Source organism: Epinephelus lanceolatus, chromosome 19 (genome assembly GCF_041903045.1).
Source record: "Epinephelus lanceolatus isolate andai-2023 chromosome 19, ASM4190304v1, whole genome shotgun sequence".
In the NCBI taxonomy this organism is placed as follows: Eukaryota; Metazoa; Chordata; class Actinopteri; order Perciformes; family Serranidae; genus Epinephelus; species Epinephelus lanceolatus.
The window spans coordinates 39,633,274-39,660,107 of NC_135752.1; the positions used below are offsets into that span (position 1 = coordinate 39,633,274).

Below are 26,834 nucleotides of genomic sequence, written 5' to 3' on the forward strand. Positions count from 1 at the left end.
AGCTGGAGGTTAAGTGCAACGCTGAAGTGTAACACTGGCAGACATCATCTTTGGCAACACGACGTCACTGCGGAGACAAACATAAATACTGGGGCAAAATAAATTAATGAATAAAAGATGCACAAAGAAAATCTATAAATGAGTAGTAAAGTGTTTCCATGTGGGTTAGGGAGGCGGACGGTGGACAAATAAAAAGTCAAATTAGATTTATTTTTTTCTTTTACACATTTATAGATTTACACATTTTGTTTTTTATTCATTCAGTTATTTTTTTGTTTGTATTTCTCCCTTTATTTATTTACCCTTTCAGTTCATATTTCTCTGATAATTCCAGTTTGTACTTCCATATAACACAAACTATTATTTACAGTATTTACACTGAGAACATGATGATTATTAATATAACCAGAGCACTGATGCAATGGGCAGCTCAGGAGCAGCTCTCCCCTCAGTCTCTGCCCGCTGTATGAACGAGACGCTGCTTCCTGAGGCCCTGCTGGGGAGTCCGGCTCAGTCCAGCTGTTCTTCACATCAGGCTGCTGCTGCTGATAGACGACAGCGAAGCGGCTTTGTCTGAGCTCCTCCGTCCGGGCCTCGTCTGGGACCGCTGCCGCCGCCGCCACCATCACCGCCAGCCCGCGCAGCAGAGGAAACAGGATGAAGGTGATCCAGGAAGGGAAAAGATCCCAGAACTCCCTATGTGGAGTTACAGGAATAAGACGTGATGACCGGAGAGTACTGGACCAGAGGAAGGGCCAGGTCCAGGTACTCCTGCAGAGACACCAGCAGAGGGTTAGATCATAGATACACGGTTGAACTAGGATTAAAATATTTTGGGACTGCAATGGCTGCAAATTAAAGGAACCTCGGACATGCACGCAGTTGCTACGTTATTAGGAACATCTTATGTGATCCAATCCAAACAGCTCAACCATAAATTCTGCCTTTACAAAGATAATGTTCAGTTTTATATGGTTTATTATGGTTTATTGTCCCAAGTGCAACTGAAACTCTAAATACAGGATTTAGTGGAAAGTTACTCTGAAGCGTTCTCGGGTGCAAATAAACAGATTCAAATGTCTGTTCAAATTTCTGCATGTGAAATGTTAAGTTTAATGTTAAGAGTTAATTAATGTGGAGGCCGTGACAGAAGTTAAAGAGCTGGTTTGAGTGTAAGTGCTGAAAACAAGCTGAGCTCTCTGCGGACGACGATGCGATATCCCACTGTGCTTGAATGTGCCAAACTCTGAATTTATTTCTATGGTATAAGATGTTGCCGACAGTCTGAACAGATGATCAGATGTGAGGATGATGTATCCATGAGAAAAAATAAGGCTGATTAATAATGAATATTTGTTTATATTTTACTGACAGATAAACACGTTACCTGGTTTGCCATGAGAGAAAGTGTGCGGTCTAAATCTTCTACCAGCTGTTGGAAAGTCGGTCTGCGGGACGGGACGGCGTGCCAGCAGTCTCTCATCATCAGGTACCTGATAAAACAGAAAACCAACGTTTAGACAAACACAAGCTGTTTTTAAGTCGATGTCATTTGGAGCCTGAACACAGATTTGGGATTTAACTCACAGCTCCTGAGTGCACGCTGAAGGTTTCTCCATGCGGTGTCCCTCCTTCAGCAGCTTGAAGAGCTCCTCCACAGGGACGCCGGGGTACGGAGACCCCCCAAGGGTGAAGATCTCCCACAGCAGGACTCCAAACGACCACCTGCAGCAGAGGAAGCATCACAGAGACCTGTCAACATGGCCGACCTCATGTAGCTGCCACATTTAATACCTTATTAGCGCTGTCACAGTGACCTTGACCTCCAACCACTGAAATCTAACCAGTTCATCCTTGAGTCCAAGTGGACGTTTGTGCCATATTTGAAGAAACTCCCCCAAGGTATTTGTGAGACATCGCATTCACGAGAATGAGATGCATGTGAGGTCACAGTGATCCTGACCTTTTATAACCAAAATCTCATCAGTTCATCTTGGCTCGAAAGTGGTTGTTTGTGCCAAATTTGGAGAAATACCCTCGCTGTGTTCTTGAGATGTCACATTTACAAGAATGAGATGGATGCAAGGTCACAAAGACCTTGATATTTGACCAGCCAAAATCTAAACAGTTTATTCTTGTTTCCAAGTGGACGTTTGTGCCAAATTACAAAAAACTTCCCCAGGCATTCGTGAGATAGCGCGTTAACGAACATAAGATGGATGCAAGGTCACAAAGACCTTGACCTTTGACCAGCCAACATCTAATCAGTTCATTCTTGAGTCCAAGTGGACGTTTGTGCCAAACTTGAAAAAAAAACCTCCCTAGAGGCATTCATGAGATATCACGTTCCAGGAATGTGACGGACGGACTGACAGACAAAGAACACAACGTCTCCAGCAATCGCCAGTGTAAGTATAAAAACAAACATGAGAAAATAAAATTATAATAAAATTGTTGCATTTTCGTATGAAATTCAGCCTGAAAGAAAAACAACAAAACATCAACATCAGGTCTCTGAAGTTTAAACTCACACGTCACTTTGGTGTGTGTAGATGCGGTCGAATAAAGCTTCTGGTGCCATCCACTTCACCGGCAGACGACCCTGCAGGATCATTAACACATCAGTAAGAACACGTCTCATCACGTCACCCTGATACTCATATTCAGTCTGTTAACGGAGCCTCACGTTAGTGGTCTTCTTGTAGTAGTCGATGTGGTGGACGTCTCGGGCCAGACCGAAGTCTGCGATCTTCATCACGTTATCTTCAGTGACCAACACGTTCCTGGCTGCCAGGTCTCTGTGGATACACTGAGAGGAGACGGCAGGGTTCACCACAGTACAAAGTACAAGTACAAATACAAGTACACTGTTACATGTAGCTACACGGCTAATGTCACAGAAACATATAATATTGGCTGCTGATGTTAATTTCTCCTCGATTGTGGATCATTTTCTTGCTGGAGCATGAATGGTTGTGTAAGCTTTTATTGGTGATTTTTAGTGGGGAACAGGGCTACTACATATGGTAATTCCCAGCTGCAAGTACACTGCTACTTGTAGCTACATGCTAACGTCAAGGAAACATGTACTCATGGTCATCAGTGTTGTGAATTTCTCCCTGATTTCGGATCGTATTCCTGCTGGAACATGTCTGGTTGTGTTTAGAAGCCTTAATTATGATTTTTCATGGTTAAAGAATGACATTATTCTCTGTTACAGTCACTCCTGCCACAGGACTTAACTCATGCATCCAATAAGATCTTTAGCCTGTAAATCTGACCTTCTTTGAGGCGAGGTACGCCATTCCTCTGGCCACCTGGTACGCAGCAGAAACCAGCTCCCTGATCTCCAAACTGCCCAGAGACGCCTGCCTCGACCCGCTCCAGTACTCCAACCCGACCGGGCGACGGGCACGGAGATACTCCCTCAGATTCCCCTGCGAGGCGTACTCCACCACCACATACAGAGGGCCTGTCGGAGGAGGGGGAGGTGTTAACATGTGTACGACACACATCACCACTGACGGGCGTCACACGGAACAAACCCACTCACCGTCCTGAGTGCACGCTCCCAGCAGGTTGATGATGTTCTTGTGTTTGCCGATCATCTTCATCATTTCCATCTCAGAGATCAGGTCAGACAGATCCTTCTCTGTGGCGTCCGCTGCACACAACAACAACAACATGACGTCAGCTTCATGTTAGAGTTCGGATCATTTTAATTTTAATATGAATCAGGATAAGGCAAAGGGTGAAAGTGAGAAGTCGGATAAAGTTTTAGGATGTAGGTCAATAACCAGTCACAACTTGATAAAGACAAACTCAGATTAATGAACTACTGGAAAAATGTTTGCGTAACCAGAGTAACCATCTGTTGGTTGCAGGCCTCTGCAAACCAGACAAGTTGCACTTGTCTGTAAAACCATGGATACTTCACACATACACTAATGAACCTTCATTAATATAGGCCTATATTTTATCTCCAAGTGCACGTCACACACTGAGCGAGCCGCCTGTTAATGACGCTGTGGGCTAATGGGCATGTAGCTACTTCCATGTTTCAGATGATACGTCATGTTTGTAGTCGACCAATGAAGATGAGTTTACATATCACCTTGGGTTCGTCCTTCACCTTCTCAAAATGATCCCACACTTTGGATTTCCTGCCCGACATGTTATTAACTAGCCTGTGGAATAACCGCAGGTACCAGCCCTGGAGATTAACCTGACGAGGACACTTCCTGTGTCTGTCCTTTCAAAGTAAAGTCACACATGCTCCAGTCATATAGGTTTGGATTTATTTAGACAAGGTGCAGCTCCTGATAGAGTTTCATGTTTGTTTGTTTTTTCTGCGACTGTGCTACCAATGAAATCTTGGCTACTACTACTTTCTGGTCTAATTCTGTGAGTTCTTGATTTATGACCAAAAACATATTTTGTGAGGACACAGTGACCTTTAACCATCAGACTGTCATCAGTTCATTCTTGCATCCAAGTGGACGTTTGTTCCAAATTTGAAAAGAAATCCTCCAAGGCATTCTTGAGATATCACGTTTACAAGAAGTGGACAGACGAGGGTTACAGTGACCTTGACCTTTGACCTACAACTACCAATATCTTATCAGTTTATTGTTGACTCCAAGTAGATGTTTGTGTTTAATTTAAGGACTTAATTTAAGGCCTTATTAAGATACAACATTTCCAAGAATGGGACAGACGTAAGGTCACAATGACCTTGACCTTTTACCACCAACATCTCATCAGACATGGATGGAAACTGTCAGAGAAAATTGATTGATGTTTCTTTTTGGGGGACTTTTTTTTTACCTTTATTTGACGGGGCAGTGTAGAAATGTGGGACACAGACAGAGGGTTTTGACATTCATAAAAGGTTGCAAGGTCAGATTCAAACCTGGGATGTTGCAGTTATTTGGCATGTGCTGAAACCAGCTGGCTACCATTCTACTCTATTTGTTGTTGTTGCAGAAAGAAGTCATCCAGTTCAGAAAGCAGCTCTCACCTTTCAGCATCTTCACCGCCACCTTCGTGAGGCGCGTCGGTTTATTTCTGTCGATGCCAACAGCCTCGGCCAGAACAACCTGACCGAAACATCCCTCGCCCAGAGGTTTCCCCAGCGTCAGCCTGAGGACGACACACAACACGTCACTGTACAACGTGCTTGATTCACTTGAGATACAGGTAAGCTACAGATCATCAGATGCAGGTAATCCAAAGTGCTTTACAAGACTTGACGGAGCACAAATGAAACATCTGCAGCTTTATTTTATTGATGCTTTCAGGGGAATATAAGACTGACATGTGCAACATACTCACACCTGTACAGGAGAATGATTCTTAAATGACATTCTGTATGTAGTTAAACACATCAGAGCAGTATGCTGCAAAAAGTCAGCTCTCAAAAACAAGAAAGAAAACGATTTAACAGGGAAATAATGAAGGGTGAAGCGTTCAGTGAAGGTTGGACCACCGACAGGCCACAGTGAGGAACTGTTAAATCTTTTAATAATCAGCTCCTGGAGAGTTGTGGAGGACGTACAACGAGTGAGAAGCAGCGAGACGGGTCGCCGCAAGCGGTCATACCTGTCACGGGGAAGCTCCCAGACGGGATCGTAGGGAAGTTCGTACTCTGACACGCCCGTCAGGATGGTGGTGGCTGCACTGGAGAGACGAGACTGACGCATCAAACACATCCCCGACTGGAGGGAGGACGAGGACTCAACGGACACCTGCAGAGGGAGGACAGACGCCGTCAGAGTCTCTGGATTATATGACCATAAAGTGTCCTGGACAAATAACTGATGAATAAATAATCTCTCATCTGTTATGATGCCAACTGTTGCTGAGCGAGGTAACAGGGTGGTAAAGCCCTTTACACCTGCAGGTTAAAAAACTGGTCTGTGGCGACATTCCCAGGAAAAATCACAAGTGGCGCACAGTTAGTGACACGTTTCCCATCACTCATCAGTGGTTGGTCCACCGATGAGGGTTGGCAGAGCTAAGCATCAGAAGCAAACGGTTACGAACAAAGACAGGAGCGATGACTACAGACGTCACACAGGCGACAGTTTGGATCTCTGGGAAGTCAGATTCAAACACACACCTGTAGTTACCGCTTATCACTACAGGTGCCGCCAAAGAGAATGAAACAGAGATCTTTGAGATGGCAACAACAAGAAAAATCTTTCCCTGTTTTTCGTCTTTTAAAGGAACAAAGGTTAAAGGTTTAATGGCGTCTGGCGGTGAGGCTGCAGATTGCAACTATTGCCGCTGCCTTTCCGAGCATGAAGGAGAACCTACAGTGGCCTTCAGGTAACATAACAACGCAAACAGCCCTATCTACAGCCAGCGTTGGGTTTGTCTGTTCTCGGTTACTGTAGAAATATGGCGGGCTCCATGGAAGAGGCCCCGCTTGATCAGTATCCATAATGAAATATGTTCAGGTCCTATCCCCTGACCAAGGGCTGATCCTGATCCATTAAGGCTGATTTACAGATGTACTTTGGCTCGATGCAGAGACTAACAAAGGTAACGTTACAAAATTCGGCTCCGTTACAACTCACAAGGCTCACCGACAAAACAACTGTCTTACATCCAGCAAACCATGAATAAAAAATGTGACACTCTTACAAACCTCAGAGAAAACTTCAGATGAAAAATCAATTTTTTAAAACCTTTCTAAATATATTGACACCAGAACATTGTTAAAAAACTGTATGAATGCACTGCAGACTGTGAACCAAACTTGTATTTAACATAGGCAGCAACAGGAAGTTCAGAGACTAAACAGGAAATGACAAAAAGAGAGACATGTCACCTGTCTCCTCAGAGGAATGCTCTTTGCCAGTTTCTGGACGGCTAACTGGCCGTTGAAGTCGCTCTTCTTCGGGGCGCAGCAGAGTCTGCAGATGACCGCCATGGCTGTGAGGATGACGATGATGAAAAACCCCAGGCAGTAGATGAAGATCTCCAGGTACGTCTGAGAGGGCAGCGGGGCAGGCGGCAGGTCTGAGATGACACAGCACAAATATCAGATCAGCACGGTGGATCATTTCTGCAGGATGAACTGCACGAGGCTTTGTGACGTACCATCGACGACAGTGAGCCACGCAGAGTGATGAGAGACGCCGATGGAGTTTCCCGCCAGGCAGGTGTACTCTCCTGCGTCGTTCAGAGTCACGTTCCTCAGAGTCAAAACCTCCATTTCTTTATCTGTGGTGTTTAAACCTGCCGTCTGGAGGAGAGACAGAGATGTGATGTGAGATAAGAATGAGATGTCGGTTCATACTGAGAACTAAATCTTTAAAAAACAGCAGTACACATGTTTACTGATTCATAACTAAGACTGGAGGAAAAGGTGACTTTGTTGGGGACTATTTTCAGCAGCGGAATAATCCAAATTTAGAGAGTACTACTCCATAGCCATTGGTAGCTTTGTCCCCTTCTACCTATGCCAGTCCTCAATGCCTATGTGCAGTTTCACATAGATTGACCACGTCAGTGAGTAGAAAAACGTGGGACAGACAGAATGACTGACTGACAGAATGACACACTGACAGTTTCCGTGATTATGTACAGCATACCATACCATGACTTAGTCATACCAAACATTAGAAAACAACACCAACATTGGTCCACAGGGGGAGCCACAGCGATCCGTCGCATTTTAGCCATTTTGAAGCATTTTTCTGTTGTTATAGCGCCACCCAGTTGCCAATTAGAGTTAAATTTCTCCAGTCACCTTGAGGCGTCCTGTTCTACATATCTACCAAGTTTAGTAAAAATCCATATGGCGGTTAGGCCTAGATAAGAAATGAGCTCTCTAGCGCCCCCATTTTGTTTGATGGGGTCAATAATGGAGGAGTCCCCTCAGATTATGTGTGGTCATATGCCTACAAAGTTGCGTGGTGATGGGTGAAACCCTTGAGATGTTATACACCTTTATGTGATGAGCCACGCCCTCCGCAATATTCATTGCCTTATAGAAGCTCAGTTTTAGTAAGTTTTCCAACTTTTGCCAAGAGGGAACTTTAGATATTGGTCCCTAGATTATGTTCACCCAGTTTCATGCAGATCGCTCAAACTTCCTAGGAAGAGATCCATTTGAAGTGTTTTTTAAAAAATTCAAAATGGCGGAAAATCTATATAAGCGGAAGTTATGGGTTCTTGAGGCAAATGTGTTCCTCATGAGGAGAGGCATCTCTGTGCAAAGTTTCATGTCTCTACCACATACGGGGCATGAGATATGCCCATTCAAAGTTTGACATTTCAATGGGTTGCTATAGCGCCCCCCTTTGGCCAATTGATGTAATATTGCTTCATTGGCATCCTCCCATGACCCTCTACCACTGTGCCAAATTTCACATGGATTGACCAAGTCAGTGAGGAGAAAAACGTGGAACAGACACACACACACACACACACACACACACACACACACAGAGTTTTCATCATTATATAGTAAGATTTGTGTCAGCAGGACGGTGTGTGTCAGTGTGTGTGTGTCATGGTTAATAAACACAGTTGTTTCACAGCATTCGTTGACAAGAAGACAAATAAAATATCACCAGACTCATTTAATGTATCTAAATAAATTGGATTTTTGGACTGCTGGTCAGATAAAACATCATTTGAAGACAGCACCTTAACATTTGATTGACATAACGACTGATGGAGAAAATAACGGGCAGATTAATCGATAATAAAAGATAATAATTGTAGCCCTGGTGCTGTGTGTTTTTGAGCATGAAAACGGAACGATTCACATTCCTGTCGTCAGTTTTTCACTGATCCACTGACTGACAGTTGGTGGCGGTAACAAAGAAGGGCAGTAACAAACTATAAAGGCAACGAAGAAGAAGATTGCAAGCTAGTGAACACTGGGGATTTGTGAAAATGGACCACAACTGACTCGCGATCAAGTGTGTAAAAAACACACTTTGCACAGAGCTTTTATTTTGTAGGGCTGTTTCCTGCTGTAGAGTGAGTGACTGACACACAGCAACTTGACAGAGACAGCAAACTAACTCAGTGACACGGCCAAACGCATGTATGATGCCGAATATATTCAACTGTGTGGACCTTGAACTGATGACTGAGGAGAAATCTGGACCCCATGAATGGACCAGTTGGGACCAGTGGTCTGTGGGGACTGACTCGCTCTTGGAGCCAGCCCCTAGTGGACATTAAGCCTAGTTCACATTACACGATTTTCACCGCAATTTTGACGTCGCAGAGGATCTTGAGAGCCACCTTGGGTCGGAGGTGAGTCGGCAGATAGTCTGCCACGACGAGTCCTCATGTGCGAACAAGCCTACGAGCAAGTCGCCCCCTCGTCTGTGACTGGGACTGGATATCTGGCATGCTAGAAAACTGGAGACACGACTGACAAAGAGCATCAGCCAATGAGAGGCGGGATACGTCCCAACCCTCACCTATGGTCATGAGCTCTGGGTAGTGACCAAAAGAATCGAGATCACAGATACAAGCGGCTGAAATGAGTTTCCTCTGTAGGGTGTCTGGGCTCAGTCTTAGAGATAGGGGGAGGAGTCAGACATCTGGAGGGAGCTCGGAGTAGAGCCGCTGCTCCTTCATGTTGAGGTGGTTCAACATCTGATCAGGATCCTCCTGGGCGCCTCCTGTTAGAGGTGTTCTGGGCACGTCCCACCGGTAGGAGGCCCCGGGGCAGACCCAGAACACACTGGAGGGATTATATATCTCATCTGGTCTGGGAACACCTCGGGTCCTCCAGGAGGAGCTGGGAAGCGTCGCTAAGGGAGAGGGACGTCTGGGGTGCTTTGCTCAGCCCGCTGCCCCCGAGACCAGGCCTCGGATGATTTACAAACGTGTCTTTTGCCAAACCTTTCTGGGCCACAGGGCGTCATATGACGGACACATTTCCACTGTTTGACCTCTGTGAAAACTGGCGTCAAAGTCGGACGCACTTCCTGCAGGCCTGGTAAACATGGATGTAAACAATGCAGGATTTAAAACACTCGTAAAACTCTGCTCTGCAAATGTTTTCTGGAGAAGGAAATTCATTCAACACGACTGTAAAACAAAACTTTTACTTGTTTACAAGAAAACTCCACAGGACACCTTTATGTCTGATGTTTGGAGATTAGGAAGATGATTAATCAAAGTGTCCATGTTGAGCAGCTGTGCATAAAATAAAAAGTTTGTATAGTTGGCCTGAGCAGGCAGACACATGTCTACATGATCCTCTGACAACATCCAACGTTCTTTTCCTGCTGCCATTGTGCATCCCTACAGGACCCTGACCGAGCGATTTCTCTGGGGATAGCTGAGCTCTCTCTCTCTGACTGATGCTCCTGACATGTTTCAGTAAATAACCTGGTTTTAAACCTGCTCTTTTCATTGTCTTCAGCCTTTCTTGTGCCTGTAAAAGGAACATAATAATAATCTGTGCAGAGCTGCTGGTTACGTGTTCACCACAGGAGTCCACAGCACATCACAGATGTGGTTTCACTCTGCTGTGTCACACAGACATGTACTCAGCGTCACGCAGCATAAAGACCGACTGGATCACCACGAGTGAAGGTAACAAACACACGTCACTTTATGGTCATGAATCACAGCAGAGCTCGTACATGTAGTCATCCTGACACGCTGCTGCCGCACAGTTTTATACACACAGAGGAAAAAACCTCTGAGGTCCCAACAATTAAATTCAAATAACAAACCTGGTGTTGTTTCCATCGTGCTCTCCCTTAGGACCAGATTTAAATGCTGCTTTTTCAAATCACAGGCCCAGCATAGAGACGCACGTCTTTTCCAACCATTTAAACTGAAGGAATATCGAGTTCAGACTTTGTGAAGTGCAAATGTCCAATCAAACTCAATCAACAGGAAGTCGCTGCAGCATCACAAGCTGGAACAAAATACTAGAATTACCGCTTTGTGGTTGAACTCCTCCACAAACTGTTCAGGTTTCTCTGACAGTCTCCATCCATGTCAGTGAAAACATGGATGCTTCACACACAGAAGATCTATACAATCAGCACAGTTTCAAGATTAGAGTCACCAATTCAGTATCTGACCAAATGTCTCCTCTTCTGTTCCTGAGATATGACGTTAAAACATGATGATGTCACAGTGGCTTCCTTTTGTGTTAAACTTGGTTATAATTAGTGTAAGAATTCCTGAGTTATGGCCAAAAACACATTTTGTGAGGTCACACTGAACTTTGACCTTCGACTATCAAGGTTCCCTAATCCACCAGAGACTTCACACATTTCTCCTACTCATGGACACATGTAAATAAATATTCTTTTCTCTCAAGATGATTGAATTCAGATTATTACTCAGTCCAAGTGGATGTTTGTGCCAAATTTAAAAACTGCTGCGGTATCACCATAAAAACAGCTTCATACCCATTTACACCAACATTAGCAGCGCCATCAAACGTCCATGATGGAGGAGAAGCTCCTGGACCAACTGGTGGTACTCCCCATGATCCAGCCTCTTTTTTAGGGTCTCATGTACCCACACAGATCTCTGTTTATCTGCTGACAGCCTCTCACCCTCAACCAGAGCTACAGACAGCACCCTCTGCCTCAACATGGCAGCAGCTACACATTCATTACTGCAGGATACATACAATAAATAAATGGTTGATACACAGGAAGGTTAAAGTGAGAAGGTGAGTCTGTGGTTGCCTGGCAACAATAAAAAGGCACAGTGGCATTCAGTTTATTTAAAAAAAGGCAGCGTGGTGTGCCTCGTGTTTCCCAACTTGCAAAACACTTTCTGTGTGATCGAGTCTACAACACTGTGTGAATCTGAGCACTTGTGGTGCAGCTGCGTATCGTGCACACAAACCTTGAGAACGAGGACGTACGGGTGTCCGTCTGGCGCCTCTCTGCTGCCGTTGACAGTGATGTGTTTGAGCCACTGGATGTGAGGCTGCGGGTCGCTGAACACTCGACACACAAACTCCACGTCATGACCGACGACTGCGGTTTGGTTGGCGGGCAGCCCGGCCTGCAGGATGGGTCTGTGAGGGGAGCGCTCTGCAGCAGACCAGAGATCAGAGAACGTTAGAGGTGAACCAGCAACACGTCTCACACAAGGACAACAAAACTGTGAACTCAGCTGCGTTAAACTCGAGACATTTCCTGTCGTTCAGAGTGGACGGAGATCTTTATTAAAAACAACCTGGAGACGCTGATGTGGACGCACAGACGCAGGTTCTCTTACCGACTACATCCAGCAGGTAGGTGTGTTTGAGACTCCCGTATTCGTTCTCCACCACACAGGTGTAGTTCCCTTTATCAGATGGAACCACTGACTCCATTATGAGAGTCCACATGTGGTCTCTGATCTGAAAGATGGACGACACATCAGTGAATAAATAAAATAAACTCATTAAAACAACCAGTCGGAGTTCTGACGTTTTCTCTCCGTCACCTTGAAGCCTCCGATTCTTTGGTCCTTCCTGAACTCTTTCCCGTTCTTGTACCAGCGCAGAGTGGGGACGGGGTTTCCGGTCGCCTGGCACCTGAACTTCACGGTCTTGCTGGCGGGGACGGCGTGGAGCTGCTTCTCCATCTTGTCCGGCATCACCCACTGTGGCGCCAGCGCCGACACTGAGACACAAACATCACAATCATCTGCACTGATTTTAAAAAAAAACAAAAAACAAAGCAACAGAGAAGAGTTTGAGGCTTACTTTGGAGCTTCTCGTTGCTTGTTGACAGCTCGTTGGACAGTTTGTTTTCCTCTGAGGATGACTCATCGTCTTCTTCGTCTTCAGAGGATTTTACCGCGTCGCCTGCAAAACAAGTTTAAAAGCTGTTCAGAAACTGTCGGCGTGTTGGTGCAGATTTTAAGGCTGCTCTCTGGGAGTCTCAGATGTTCCCTCTGACAGACAATGAAAGCAGTTAGTGGATTAACCTCTGACCTCTGACCTCTGACCCTAGCTCACTGAACGAGGCTCTAAGCCTTCCTCTTCCTGCACAGGCGGGCAGACAGGAGCTGTCGCCACAGCTCAGTGCTGCACCCGACCACTTCCTGAACTTCAGAGACCTCCTCCCTCTCCCCCCCGGCCATTAACAGCCACACACACACACACACACACACACACACACACACACACACACACACACACACACCACTGCTGACAGACTGTACCACAGTTAATGGAGACCGGGGGGGTTACTAAAATTTCCTTTGACCTCTTTGACTTTAAGAAACACTACAACCCTTCCCTCCTGTTATCTTAAAATAAGAAGTTAAACTGGTCAAACTTGTTTCATCATTAAAAACCAAAAGAGTTGAAGCATAAACAATTTTCATCAACACACACAGTGAAAATGTGCCAACAACAGCTGCTGGCTCACATTCATAAATGAAATGACTCAAATTTATGGCAAACTGTGGCTGAAATTAATCATTATTTACATTATCAGTTAAAGGAATAATTCACCCAGTTACAGTTATCAGTTACACACACTGTGTTGTGTTGAATTTGTGAAGAAAATATTTTTCTCTCACGCCGCCGCACAACAAAAATATCATTTACTTTAATTTCACAGATAAGAAACAATAAATTGTGAAGACAATAAAGCCTCCACAAAAATAGCATTTTAGTGGATGCTTGACTTAATAGCATTAAGTCGTGTGTGTGATTTATCCTGGCTTCATATGAGCAGAGGAAATCTCTGCTAGCTGCTAGGCTAATTTATACAATGTAAAATGCCATAGACTTGTGCTAATAACGTTAGCATGTTGCATTTGTTTGGAAAGTGTGTTTAGTATAAGACAGTTGTTTTGTCAGTGAACCTTGTGAGCTGTAATGGAGCTGAATTTAGTAACGTTACCTTTGTTAAATTTTGCTTTTGTCCCTGGTTTCATATGAGCAGAGGAAAAGTCTGCTAGCTGCTAGGCTAATTTATACAATGTAAAATGCCATAGGCTTGTGCTAATAACGTTAGCATGTTGTATTTGTGGGGAAAACGTGTCCAGATAAAGACAAGTGTTTGTCTGTGAATGCTGCGAGTTATAGTGAAGCTGATTTGTGTTTGAAACTGTCTCTATTAAACCATGTTTAATGTGTGTTTAATGTGTATTTTGAATCAACTTAACTTTACAGCACTTCACAGAAACTCTGCTGCCAGCTAGTGTTTTGGAGGTGTAACTGCAGAGTGACACAGACACACCACCACACAAGTATAAATGCTCACAGCGGCGTAGGCTCTGCGTAGAGCTGACACACAAGTATAAATCTGCCTTTTCACGTGATATCTGTCCCATCAAATAAAAGGCAAAAGAATTACACATTTTCTTTTTGCCTTCTTTGTGCAGGTCTAGCAGCCGAAAAAGCTGCACAATCCTTTCGTGTGTTCGCCTGTCAGCGTTTTGTTTCTCCACCCGACATATTGATCCTATTAGAGAGTGACTGGAAGATAAGACGGGACTGTTGTCTGCATACGAGCCATCATTTGTGCTCATGTCATCCTTTTTTAAAACAATTAATCTGTAAAAAATATAACTCTGGAGTGAGGAAGAAAATAAAAGACGTTCTCCTGCTCTCCCTTTGGCGTAAAAAATAATAATAATGCAGAACTTATATCCATGATACTTCTGTGTTTCTGTTGAAGGTGGACGGGAGAAGCCCCGGCTGCAGAAAACAACCCACTCAGACACGTGTGTGAAGCTGGGAATCTCTGTGAAACCCTGTGTTGTGGTGCTGAAAATATAGATTATGGTAAATGTGCAGCTTCTGTGAAACACATCAAAGAGTTTATAAAAAGAGCAGCGTTCCTGGTTAGACAGGGCTGGGCTTCAGGGAGGCTTTTTTTACAGGGCTCGAGGAGAGTTCACGGCACTTACAGGAATATTTCACTCTCAGAGAGCAGAGACAGAGAGGAGGGGAGAGGAGGGAAGTGGAGGGAAGTGGTTTCCAAACACTAAACCTTCATTTGGGAGAATACAACCGGGCGAGGTGGGAAATTGAAAGCAGGCTTTGTTTATGAAAGGAGACGCAGCAGAGAGGCTAAATTTGATGTGCTCTCCACGCAGAGAAAAACAAGAGTTTACGACGAGCTTAAAAACAACAGTATCACATAGACTGGCAGTCAGCTGGGGTCCAGATGGTTGGACGAGAAGACACAAACACACACACTGAAGGTATATACATGCAAATGCACACACAGACAAACACTGGCATGTTTTGTGTCTGTGTGTAACGCTGCAGACTGTGTGCATCTGTTCCTGTGTTACTGTGTCTGGACAGGATACACAGACCATAACCAGCACCCTGAGAGCCAAGCCTCGGTTACACCATGAAAAATCACTCTAACCAGTTTCAGATGCTTCGAAGCCAAAAACAGCCAAAGCTTTAAGAAAAGTCACTTTCTTATTAAAGAAATTCTCTCACTGGAAACTTTTATAAGCTTTTATATTTAATACAGTTTTAAACACGCAGACCGCGGCTGGGAACAGACTCATGAAAGAGTTCTCAAACAAAAGAGACGAGCAAACAACACACACCAAGTGGAAACAGGCTGCAAAACACCAGCAGCAGTAACTGGGAATTCACAGCCCAGTCGTCAGAGGAAAACGTTGCATTGTACATTTCTGCAAACAGACACGTTAGACCTGTATGTTAATATGCATTAACGTCAGGCTGTATGAGCTGAGTTTCACCACAGTGAAGCAGCTGCCATGCTCACTGCTCAAGACACAACACAACCAGTTGTTTTTCAGCGACACGTTGCAGCATTTCGAGCAGCAACCGTGGCACCAAATCTGGTAGTTCTGAAGACACACTGAGGTTTTTCCAGAGGCAACTGTGTCACCAATACTGAGAGCTTTTTAGCACCACATTGTGCATTTACATCACCCAATCTGGTTGTTTATTAGCAAAGCATGCCAGCACTTCCTGCTGCATTTGTGTCACCAAATACGGTAGTTTATCAGTGACACACAGCAGCATTTCCAGCAGCAAATGTGCTGCTAAAATGGTTGTGATTTAGAGACACATTACAGCATATCCAGAGGCAACTATGGCACTGAAACTGTGTGCTTTTTAGCACCACATTGTGCATTTCCAGAAACATTTGTGTCATCGAATCTGGTTGGTTATTAGTGACACATCACAACATTCTAAGCTGCATTAGTGTCACCAAACCTGGTAGTTTATCAGCATTTCCAGCGGAATTTTGCTTTGTCTGTTAGAGACACATGAAAGTATTTCAAGAGGCAACTTTGGCACCAAAACTGAGTGCTCTTTGCTGACACATTACAGCACTACCAGCAGCTGTTATTTTAAGCAACACCATGATCTTTCCAACCTTAACCAAGTGATTTTTGTGCCTAAACATAACCACACATGAATCACATCGTGTTGCTGAAATGCAAAGAAACATAAAGGTTTGACGTACAAATATGTACAAATGATAGGACGGGTTATTTTTCAGCAACACATTGCAACATTTCCAGCAGCAATTCTGCTGCCAAAACTTGTTTTTAAGAGACACATTATAGTATTTTGAGTTGTACATGAGGGACTAGAAATAGTTGTTTTTTGATGAACGCACCATTTCCAGCAGCTGTTGTTTAAAGGCCCTGACACACCAAGCTGACGGTCGGCCTTCGATCAAAGTCGGGCCGTCAGTGAGCGTCTGTCACCCTAGCATCTGTCCCGCACCATCGGCACTTCGGTGTTGGCGGCTTTTTGGCCGATTGAGCATGTTGAATTGGGAGCGGAGCTTGTCGGTGAGAGAGATCACTCTGATTGGCTGTTCAGGTTTTATTTCCTCGCCCCTGTAGCGAGTGAATCTGCCTGTAGTGAAACCGGGGCTAACCAGTGCTTCCTCCTCAGGCTCCACTTCACTCAGCTGCCCCACAGACCCGCTGCTTCTTCACACTTTAACCTGAATAACAAACCGGAGCTAGCTGGGAGCGGCTAGCGGAGCGTTAGCTGCAGCATGACGGGAGGGAAGCACAGCCAGTTAGCCTCCGCTAGTCTCTGAGCTAGCCCCGGCTCTCCGTTTGGATCCAACCGGAGCACCGAGCCCTGGTTTGTTATTCAGGTTAAAGTGGGAAGAAGCAGCGGGTTTATCGGGCAGCTGAGTGAAGTGGAGCCTGAGGAGGAAACACCGGGACCGTCTGGATGTAATAGTCCCTTGGAGGTGCTGCGGTGCTCGGCTGCACAGATAGGAAACCCCTCGGCTGACAGGATGTACCACTCTCTCACTCCGCTCTCTCTCACGCAGGCGCAGAACGTACGTGCTACTTGGCCGTCGGATGTAGTCCGTGTAGTGTGTTCAAATGCAACTGACACAGGGCGACGTGAGGCGACGTAGACGACGCAACAGTTGGCTTTCGTTGCCGCTAGTTCTTTGATGTCGGTTTGGTGTGTCTGCACCTTTAAACCAAACCATGATCTTTTCCCAACCATAACCAGTTGTTTTTGTGTCTCAACCTCACCACATGTTAGTCAGAGCATTGTTAAAAGGTAAAGAAACACAAAGTTTCAACATATCTGCTTCAGAATACTGTACAAATGCCAAAACCAGTTGTTTTTAGAAACACATTGCAGCATTTCCAGTCACTTGTGTAACCAAAACTTGGTGGTTTTCAGCAATATATCACATTTCAGCTAAGAATTTGCAACCAGAACTAGGTTTAGTTTTGCCTCCACTGTCCAAAAACACCAACACAGTGCATGTCTCATCAAGTGACATCTTCAAATGTCTTTAAAAAATTAATTAAGCAAAAAAAAAGAAAAAAAGAAATTCAGTTTAATTTACACTGTGAAATAAAATGTCATGTTTAAGAAGAAGAGTTAGAGATTTAATCAAGAGTTTTGCACTTTTGCTTTATTACCAAAACAGTTGCAGATTCTTTAACTGTTAATTTACCAGTTATTCAGCTAATTGTTTCAGGACTTTCTGATTACACAAAACAAAAAGCAACAGCTGTGTTTTATCTGTTCATGTTGAAACAGTTGCTGTTCTGTGTTTAACACTACGTAGACCACAAACACATGTCTGGAGTTTAATTTGATTTAAAAAAAAACATAAGAATTAAAGGATATCGATCAGGAGAAACCACCACAGACTGAAGTCTTCAGTAGACAGGTGACATCTGTGAAGTATCCTACCTGTGTCCGTGTCCTCTGTGGCCGGTCTGGAGCGAGCCTGAGGGAACTGGACCAGCAGCAGCAGCAGGATGCAGGACAGCAGCAGCTGGAAGCAGCGGGGCGAAGACATGTTGTCCTCGCACATCAACTCACGTCCACGTCCAGACTGAGACACACTGCAGCCAGAGAACAGAGACACACACAACTTTATTACATCAGATTCACAAGACGATGAGACGCTCAGAGTCCTGACTGCTTTTTCCAAGGTTTCAGCAATTTACTGCAAATTGGGTTTGTGTTACATCACTGGTGCTTTGCTCATTATGGTATGGAAGCCCGTTACTGCCAGTGTGATGACAGAACAAGATCCTGTGAGTCATTATAACGAGAAACTCTCTCTGAATAATGACTTACTCTTCTACAAACAATGAGAAATGAGAATAAATCCAGGCCCAATAATGTGGGTCTCTGCCCGTTCACACTGAGCCCCAGTGGCTGCTGGGAAACTGAACTTCAACACGGGAACCCAGCAGCGTGGACTGCAGCTGCACCGTGTGGTTTATTTCCCAGGCTGCTCACACCTGTGCAGCTGTTTCTCAGAGGAGGTGAAGACACGATGACGCGCACCCATAACCCTCTGACACCAGCTCACCTGTGACGACTACATATCTGTCGAGTGTCAAACTAAACACGGCAGCAATAAATCACACACAGAGAGGCTAAAACAAACAGATGGACAGCAGCACCATTTGCTGCCTGTGTCACCATGAAGGTGTGAACGCTCCTCCTCCTCCTCCTCCTCCTCCTCAAAGTGCTCTTTTCTTCATATTCACACAACTGACGCTGCATTTAAAGACAACTTTAATTATCAGTAAATCTGCAGGTTATTTCCTCAATAAATCGATTAATGTTGGACTTTAAATGTTAGAAAATCATCTCCTTTCAAACTACAGATGGGAATCGAGAACCAGTTCTGAATCATCTGATCCTTTAGAATCGTACGACTCAAAGCTTCACCAGTCCTTCTATCAACTTGGCATGTTGTTGTTTTCTTGTTTGTTTGTGTTATGACAGCTGTGCATTGCAAAACAGTGACGTCAAACTCCTGCGTCGACACTGCTGGAAACTTGCAACCAGACAGATTCATGTTAAGAGAAAGAAACGATCCAAAACGTGGCTTTGTTTCACGAAGGAAGGCGACATCAGTGCTTCTGTAGTGTCTGTTAAAATATAATTTCCAGTGATGGCTGCAGTACGTGGGGCACCGAGACGCGACGTGTCAAAAAGGCAGAGCGGAGTTTGGTTTCTTATTAAGGCCCTGACACACCAGGCCAACAGTCGCTGTCGGCGAGCGTCCATGGTCTTCATCAGTGCTCATTCTTCCGCTGGTTCAGCATATTGAATCGGCGTCAGCGACTGTGGAGCCCATCAGTGGTGAGCACCAGTGTTAATTATGTTGACAAAAACTATTAAAACCTTTCCTCTGTGACAAGATCGAGATGATGACGAGCTAAAAATAGATCTGTAAAATAAAAAATAAGACGCAATTGATGTGGTGAACAGTTTGGGGCACTAAGGCGTTATAATAATAATATTACACTACTCATTACTGGAAAAAGTAACTTATTACTGATTAAATTTCAGTCATAATATTACAGTTACTCCAAAACCAAACAACTAATTACATTACTTTTGTTATCACATCACTACTGACTTTAAACACAACAATCACATCAGCGGACTCATTTTTGCAAGTTGGTTGTTAACTCTAAAGGTGCAGACACACCAAACTGACATCAAAGAACTAGCAGTGACGAAAGCCAACTGTTGCGTCGTCTACGTCGCCTCACGTCGCCCTGTGTCAGTTGCATTTGAACACGCTACACGGACTACATCCGACGGCCAAGTAGCACGTACGTTCTGCGCCTGCGTGAGAGAGAGCGGAGTGAGAGAGTGGTACATCCTGTCAGCCGAGGGGTTTCCTATCTGTGCAGCCGAGCACCGCAGCACCTCCACGGACTATTACATCCAGACGGTCCCGGTGTTTCCTCCTCAGGCTCCACTTCACTCAGCTGCCCGATAAACCCGCTGCTTCTTCCCACTTTAACCTGAATAACAAACCAGGGCTCGGTGCTCCGGTTGGATCCAAACGGAGAGCCGGGGCTAGCTCAGAGACTAGCGGAGGCTAACTGGCTGTGCTTCCCTCCGGTCATGCTGCGGCTAACGCTCCGCTAGCCGCTCCCAGCTAGCTCCAGTTTGTTATTCAGGTTAAAGTGTGAAGAAGCAGCGGGTCTGTGGGGCAGCTGAGTGAAGTGGAGCCTGAGGAGGAAGCACCGGTTAGCCCCAGTTTCACTACAGGCAGATTCACTCGCTACAGGGGCGAGGAAATAAAACCTGAACAGCCAATCAGAGTGATCTCTCTCACCGACAAGCTCCGCCGCCGATTCAACATGCTCAATCGGCCGAAAAGCCGCCGCCGCCAAAGTGCCGACGGTGCAGGACACACTGCAAAAACTAGGGCGACAGACGCTCACCGATGGCCCGACTTTAGTCGACGGCCGACCGTCGACTTTGGTGTGTCAGGGCCTTTACCTTAGCAGCTGGAAATATTCCCGTCACTGGTTTTGTAACTTTGGCAAATAACACGTCCTCAATCCTCCGATCTGAAACACCTCGGCTTCTACGACTGACAACACAACAACATGAAGCTCCAGGAAATACACCCCACCAAAGGTGAGCCCTCCTCGGCTGCAGAGGTCGGCTGCAGCTCTGCGCTGGCTAAACAACCAAAACTGGATTTTAATCGCAGACAGCTGCAGACACAGAGAAGTGATGAAGGTTGTTGGATGTGTGGTGGATGAAATGTTGCTCCATGAGTGATTCTCCATGTTTTGGGCAGATCTTTTGAGAAATTACCACTCACAGGTAACAGACACCCCCCAGGTAAATAGAAGCTGCCCAGCATTAGCTTCACTTAGCGGTGAGCCCTGACATTCACACAGAGACACACATCTCAGTTCTGGGGAGAAACGCAATTACCAATTTCATGGGGTGCAATGGAAAGTAATCAAACAAAGAGTTCAACAAATTACTGTTTGCAGGGAGTAGTAAGTTAAGTAATGATATTACTTTTGAAAAGAGTATCCAGTAATGAGTAATATATTACATTTTTAGAGTAACGAGCCCAACAGTGGTGGACTATCGGACGTTGAAAGCAGAACCGCCGTGCTTGTAATGATCTTCAGATGCCTGATGAGCGACAGGCTGGTAAACTCCAGTAAATAGTCTGCACCAGGATGTTTGGGTTGGTGCGAGTTGTGAGCTGTAACTCAGCAGCACTCAGCATTTGTGGAGTTTGTTAGTTGCAGCGGTGGCTGTTAGCAGTTAGCAGCTAGCTCCGGTCGCAGCCTTCACAGCTTCACCCCGCAGGACTCCACTCAGTCCGGACTGGAGAAGGTTTGTGGGTTGATGGTGTTTGACAGGCAGGTAGGAGGCTCAGTTATCTGTGAGTGTAGCTGTGCTGTAAGTAAACAGTCTGAACTCAGATGAAAGTTTAGTTTGAATCACCAACTCTGTGAGAGGACACCAGTTTAAACCTCCAGACTAACATGTTGCACATGAAGAAACAAGTTATGTTTCTGCTTCTTAACAGTCACATGGATAAGTCAGAGTTTACAATGAACCTGGGGACAAATCCTAGTTGGCTCACATTAGTTATTTGTTGAGAGCATAAATAGAGACATGTTGAGCTTTTCAGATGATGATCAGTAAGTTAGTTAGCCTAAACTGACTGATGTCTAAGATCATAAATCTGCCTCTAAAGTGTCATTTCCTTCTAAACACTGACCAGGTCCATTTATAAACCATCATGGCATCATAGAGGGACGACACGTCTACATTCCCACAGTGAACTCATGAAGAGCAGAGTATTTATCAGCCTGGCTCCAGAGAGGAAGTTAACATGAACACTGAAGGAGTGGAGGACAGTGAACGCATCATCATCATCTTATGAGCCTCATAAAGTAGACGAACACCAGTTGGCTGCCATCACCGAGCCCTCGGCTCTCTGCAGCTCTGACATCACAGAGGACACCGAGACACCACTGTCTCATTACTGTATCTGTCCTTCAGCCGCAGCAGCGTGTGCAGCTTTATGGAGACAGAAGAATACACTGCTCTCTGTGGAGCTTCTGCTCACGAGTGCTCCTCACTGAAACATCATGGTGACAACTTTGTGTTGTGAGCAGCTTCTCCAGAGGCATTCTGGGAAACACGGCAGACTCCCCTCCCTCACATCAACACAAAGACACAGAGAGATAAACACACCGTCATGCTCCAACATGAAAACTGTTCAGAGACGATTTTATCTCATCACACACACAAAGGAACGTCAGCGCAGAAAAGATGTCCGAGGACATTTAGAGACGGTTTGTCCACCAGAGAGCAGCCACAACAAACAGTAAAGCATGCTCATTAAAAATGTCCAAAATCCCAAGTTCAATTATTTCAACAGATTGTTTTGTAAACTAGAATTACCACCTCCGCCCACCAGTCCACCCTGTGGTTGTACGACTCCGCCCACCAGTCCAAACATGATGATGTCACAGTCAAGCTGACCTTTGACCTTTTGATCTTCATTATTTTATCCTGTTAGACATTTGTGTCAAGTTTTGCTGTGATCACGAGGAGATGGCCGATGGACGTATTAAATCAAACTGAGTGCATATTTACACAGTGATTGCTGACGTAGTCACACTGACGCATTTACACCTTTGCAACATCTGGACATAAACTTCCTCCAGAGGTGGCGTCAACCATCAGATCTCATCCATCTTGGATGCTTCTTTTACACTTGAACTATTCACAAAATCACAGGAAGTGACTGAATACAATCAGAGTCACAGGCTCTCACTGACAGGAAGTGAACATTAAGGTATTTCAGAGGTTAATATTCTGTCTGAGGGTAAACGATCCTCCTCTCCATCTCTCTCTCTCTCTCTCTCTCTCTCTCTCCGTCTCTTCCTCAGCCTTTAATAACGTTCCTCCTGCTGAACTTCCCGTGCTGAAGCCGTCACCTACACACCACATTCTGCAGCAGGCTGGCAGCTCTGAATATTTGTCATACTGACACCAACTCCTGATGCCTGATGCCTGATGCCCGCCGTCCGTCTGAGCTGGACAACAACACGCAGACAGAGACCCGAGCTGAAGACTGGAGACCTCAGGGAGAGTTCATCACACCTCCTCTGAGCCGTCGTTTAGAGTGCATTTTTAATTTCTCTGAGCTGTTTGGGATGAAAAGTTTTTATCCTATGACACTTAAAGGAATAGTGCACCCAAAAATGAATCTTATCTACTCACCCATATGCCAAGGGAGGCTCAGGTGAAGTTTTAGAGTCCTCACATCACTTGCAGAGATCCAAGGGGAGAGGAGGTAGCAACACAACTCCACCTAATGGAGGCTGACGGCGCCCCAGATTCAAACGTCCAAAAACACATCACTGAAACCACAAAATATCTCCATACTGCTCGTCCGTAGTGATCCAAGTGTCCTGAAGCCCCGACATAAAAAGTTGTTTGGAAAAACCTCATTTGAACTCTGTTTTTAGCCTCTTTGTAGCCTGTAGCTCTGACTGCCTCTCTGGGCACCGCGCTCACATGTTCGTGTGTTCACGTGCTTTCGCTGGTCTCACATGAACACGTGAGTACGGTGCACAGAGAGGCAGTTAGCACTACGGACGAGCAGTATGGAGATATTTTGTGGTTTCAATGATGTGTTTTTGGACGTTTGAATCTGGGGCGCCGTCAGCCTCCATTAGGTGGAGTTGTGTTGCTACCTCCTCTCCCCTTGGATCTCTGCAAGTGATGTGAGGACTCTAAAACTTCACCTGAGCCTACCTCGGCATATGGGTGAGTAGATAATGGCTGAATTTTCATTTTTGGGTGCACTATCCCTTTAAGGCTTAATTTTCCCTTAGCAAAGAGATTTTCTCAAAGTTGTCGCAGGGAATCCCTTAAAACATTCCCTTAGTTAAGGAAAAACATTAAAACATTCAGTGCATTAAAAGAGATTTCAGTTTCAGTGTGGACTGTTTGCAATCATGCATGTGATACCTAAGGTCTTTTATGCAACAGTTTAACTAACTTTAAGGGATTTCTTAAGTATAAAAATAATAATAACAATGCATTTTATTTACAGGCACCTTTCAGAGCACTCGAGACACCTTACAAGACTCTTTAAAGCAGCAATGTGTCCATAGATCATTCAGTAATATACAATAAAAGTTAATAAAATGACTCAACAAAAATCATTATAATAAATATTAAGTGTAAAAAAATTAAGTGTAAAAAGAGTATTTTAAGGAAACCTGACGGAGAAGATTAAAGAATATTGTGTTTTTTATGACAAGGCAGCCTTAACTCAGACATTGAGAGAAATCTTAAGGTGTTTTGTACACCTTAACGATATTTTTGTGCAGCAAGATGGTACTGATACAAGGACGCCGAGTATCCATTTTTTTTACTGTAGAAAATTATTAATATTTAAAGTACAAACATAACTTTTGGAGGCCGTCTAGAATAATAAAATCAATTAGTTTTTCAGTTCACTAGAAACATTTTGTTGCAGTAAAAATCTTTAAAGTGAGATGAGCAGACTGAAAACTTTATATCTAACTAGATAAAAAGATGTTGACAAGTTTTTCTTTTGGGACATAATTTAGAGTTAAATCACAATATATTTTATCACAATACTCAGCATATCGCGACATCTTTAATATCGCCGTAATATTAGTATCATGATACAGTAAGTAGGTTTTTTGGGTCCTCATGAGGACGCAGGTCGCAGGAAGTTAACGGACACACAGAGGATACAGAAGAAGAAGAAGGTCGGGAGCTGATGTGTGAAGAAGAAGAAGAAGAAGAAGGAGTGGGAGGTCTGGAGGATGAGTTGCTGGTTTGAACACCTTGCTGTGAGGAGTGGGACAGTGAGTCAGACTCTTGGTGGACGCTCAACATATTTCAGCCTCTCGCAGTCGAGCAGAGACAGATCGCTCTCACATCACTGCGACTGTCACATTAACTGTCTCATTAACCTCCAACTGAGCGTTTACTACATGATGAAGCTGTTTTACTGCTCTCAGACCATATTTAACTCACCAGAGGCTGTTTACAGCAGCGACACACGTCGTCTGATCATTTCCTTTGATAAATGTAACAGTACACTGTAAAAAATACGCTGAGGAGAGTAAATAACTAGTCATTATGGGATACGTGCAGGTACTTAGACTTTATATTTCTACTCAACGACATCTCAGAGGGAAATACTGGACTTTTTACAGCACTACATTTATCTCACAGCTTCAGTTACCTGTTACTTTGGAGGTTTTACACACAGAAACAAATAAAATATAATACATGTTTTTATGAGGTAAACTATCCAACTGCATAAAACGTGTTTAAAATGAACCATCTTCAGTATTTAACGCTGCCTGCAGGGGTTCAGTCCTGCATCCAAACTTTTACATAAAAATACTAAAGTATCGTCAGCTAAGTGTAATTAAAGTGACAACATCAAAATGCTGCTCACGTTTATCAGTTTATACTCATATCATTTACAATCAGTACTCTTCTGTACTTTGTCCAGCTGCTCAGCGACATCTCTCAATGTTCACATTTAGCTGACCTTAGCGTGTGACATCAGGTGATCAAAACGTCAGGACATCTACTGTCAGCGTCAACATGACGTAGGAAACTGACAACGGACGATGACGATAGTTTGTGGGTTTGAAGTTGTGTTTTTATGTAACCTAAATCTCTTTCAAACGTCTCAACGTAATCTTGACGCAGAATAACAACGTTTAGTTGTAAGCTACAGAGAACAAACCCAACGTCTGCAAAAGTCATAACGTTAACTTTCGTTAACTTTCACACAGTGTGAAATGCTAACATTGTTACACGTTTACCTGATTTTCATTCCAAACAAAATGTGAACGTTCAGTGTCTTTACGATGTCATGTTAATGTCTGATGCCAGAATAATTATTTCACAGCATTATACTACAACTACTGCTGTGTACATATTAGTAATTATACTTCAAGACTTTAAAGGTCCAGTGCGTCAGATTTAGGAGGTTTAGTACCATCTAGTGGTGAGGACTGCAGATTACAACCAGCTGAAACTTCTCATGGTTTGAATTCCTTCAGTGTTCATTGTTCAGGAGGTTTTTTTAAGATTATCTTTTGGCAGATTTTTGCTTTAATGACACCACAGCAAATTTGGGAAAGTTGGGGGATAACATGTAACAAAGGCCCGCAGGTTGGAATCAAACCTGCACCACTGCAAAAGGCTCAGTCTAAAACTTTAGTTGCGTTTTGGCCGATCGTTTACACAACAGCAGCGTTCTGGGTGCCTGAAAACACAATGTTTTGAAAACAGGTTCCAGAGTGCAATTTTTTGGAAACGGCACTGTCTCCATTGTCATGTAAACTTGCAATATGCAGTTCCTCTGAAAACGGAGACTTTCGCACATGCTCATTACAGTTCCAGTCACTAGGCATGTGTGAGAAAGTCGACCATCACAACAACAACGGCGGACTCCTGAGCTCTGCTTGTGCTGCTTCTCCAGCAAAGTGTTGATTTACTGTAGCAGCTCCACCTCGTCATCTGTCCAGACAAACGTTCCTGCGGTTGCCATTTTGTTTGTTTA

At 44.4% G+C, this 26,834-nt stretch overlaps 1 protein-coding gene across 1 annotated transcript in view; it reads right to left on the minus strand.

Moving 5' to 3' along the window:
• Positions 1-206: 206 nt before the first annotated feature.
• Positions 207-26,834, minus strand: part of LOC117269626 (fibroblast growth factor receptor 1-A-like) — a 29,569-nt gene continuing 2,941 nt past the window's right edge. The window contains exons 2-17 of the mRNA XM_078161965.1: positions 18,149-18,303; positions 12,710-12,811; positions 12,448-12,626; positions 12,238-12,361; positions 11,860-12,050; positions 7,108-7,252; positions 6,836-7,026; positions 5,602-5,747; positions 5,021-5,142; positions 3,554-3,664; positions 3,282-3,472; positions 2,687-2,809; positions 2,532-2,602; positions 1,588-1,725; positions 1,388-1,493; positions 207-771 (exon numbers count right to left, since the gene is read on the minus strand). Of these exons, the coding sequence (XP_078018091.1) occupies positions 697-771; positions 1,388-1,493; positions 1,588-1,725; positions 2,532-2,602; positions 2,687-2,809; positions 3,282-3,472; positions 3,554-3,664; positions 5,021-5,142; positions 5,602-5,747; positions 6,836-7,026; positions 7,108-7,252; positions 11,860-12,050; positions 12,238-12,361; positions 12,448-12,626; positions 12,710-12,811; positions 18,149-18,272 (2,139 nt within the window). The 5' untranslated portion in view covers positions 18,273-18,303 and the 3' untranslated portion in view covers positions 207-696. The remainder of the gene's footprint in view (positions 772-1,387; positions 1,494-1,587; positions 1,726-2,531; positions 2,603-2,686; positions 2,810-3,281; positions 3,473-3,553; positions 3,665-5,020; positions 5,143-5,601; positions 5,748-6,835; positions 7,027-7,107; positions 7,253-11,859; positions 12,051-12,237; positions 12,362-12,447; positions 12,627-12,709; positions 12,812-18,148; positions 18,304-26,834) is intronic.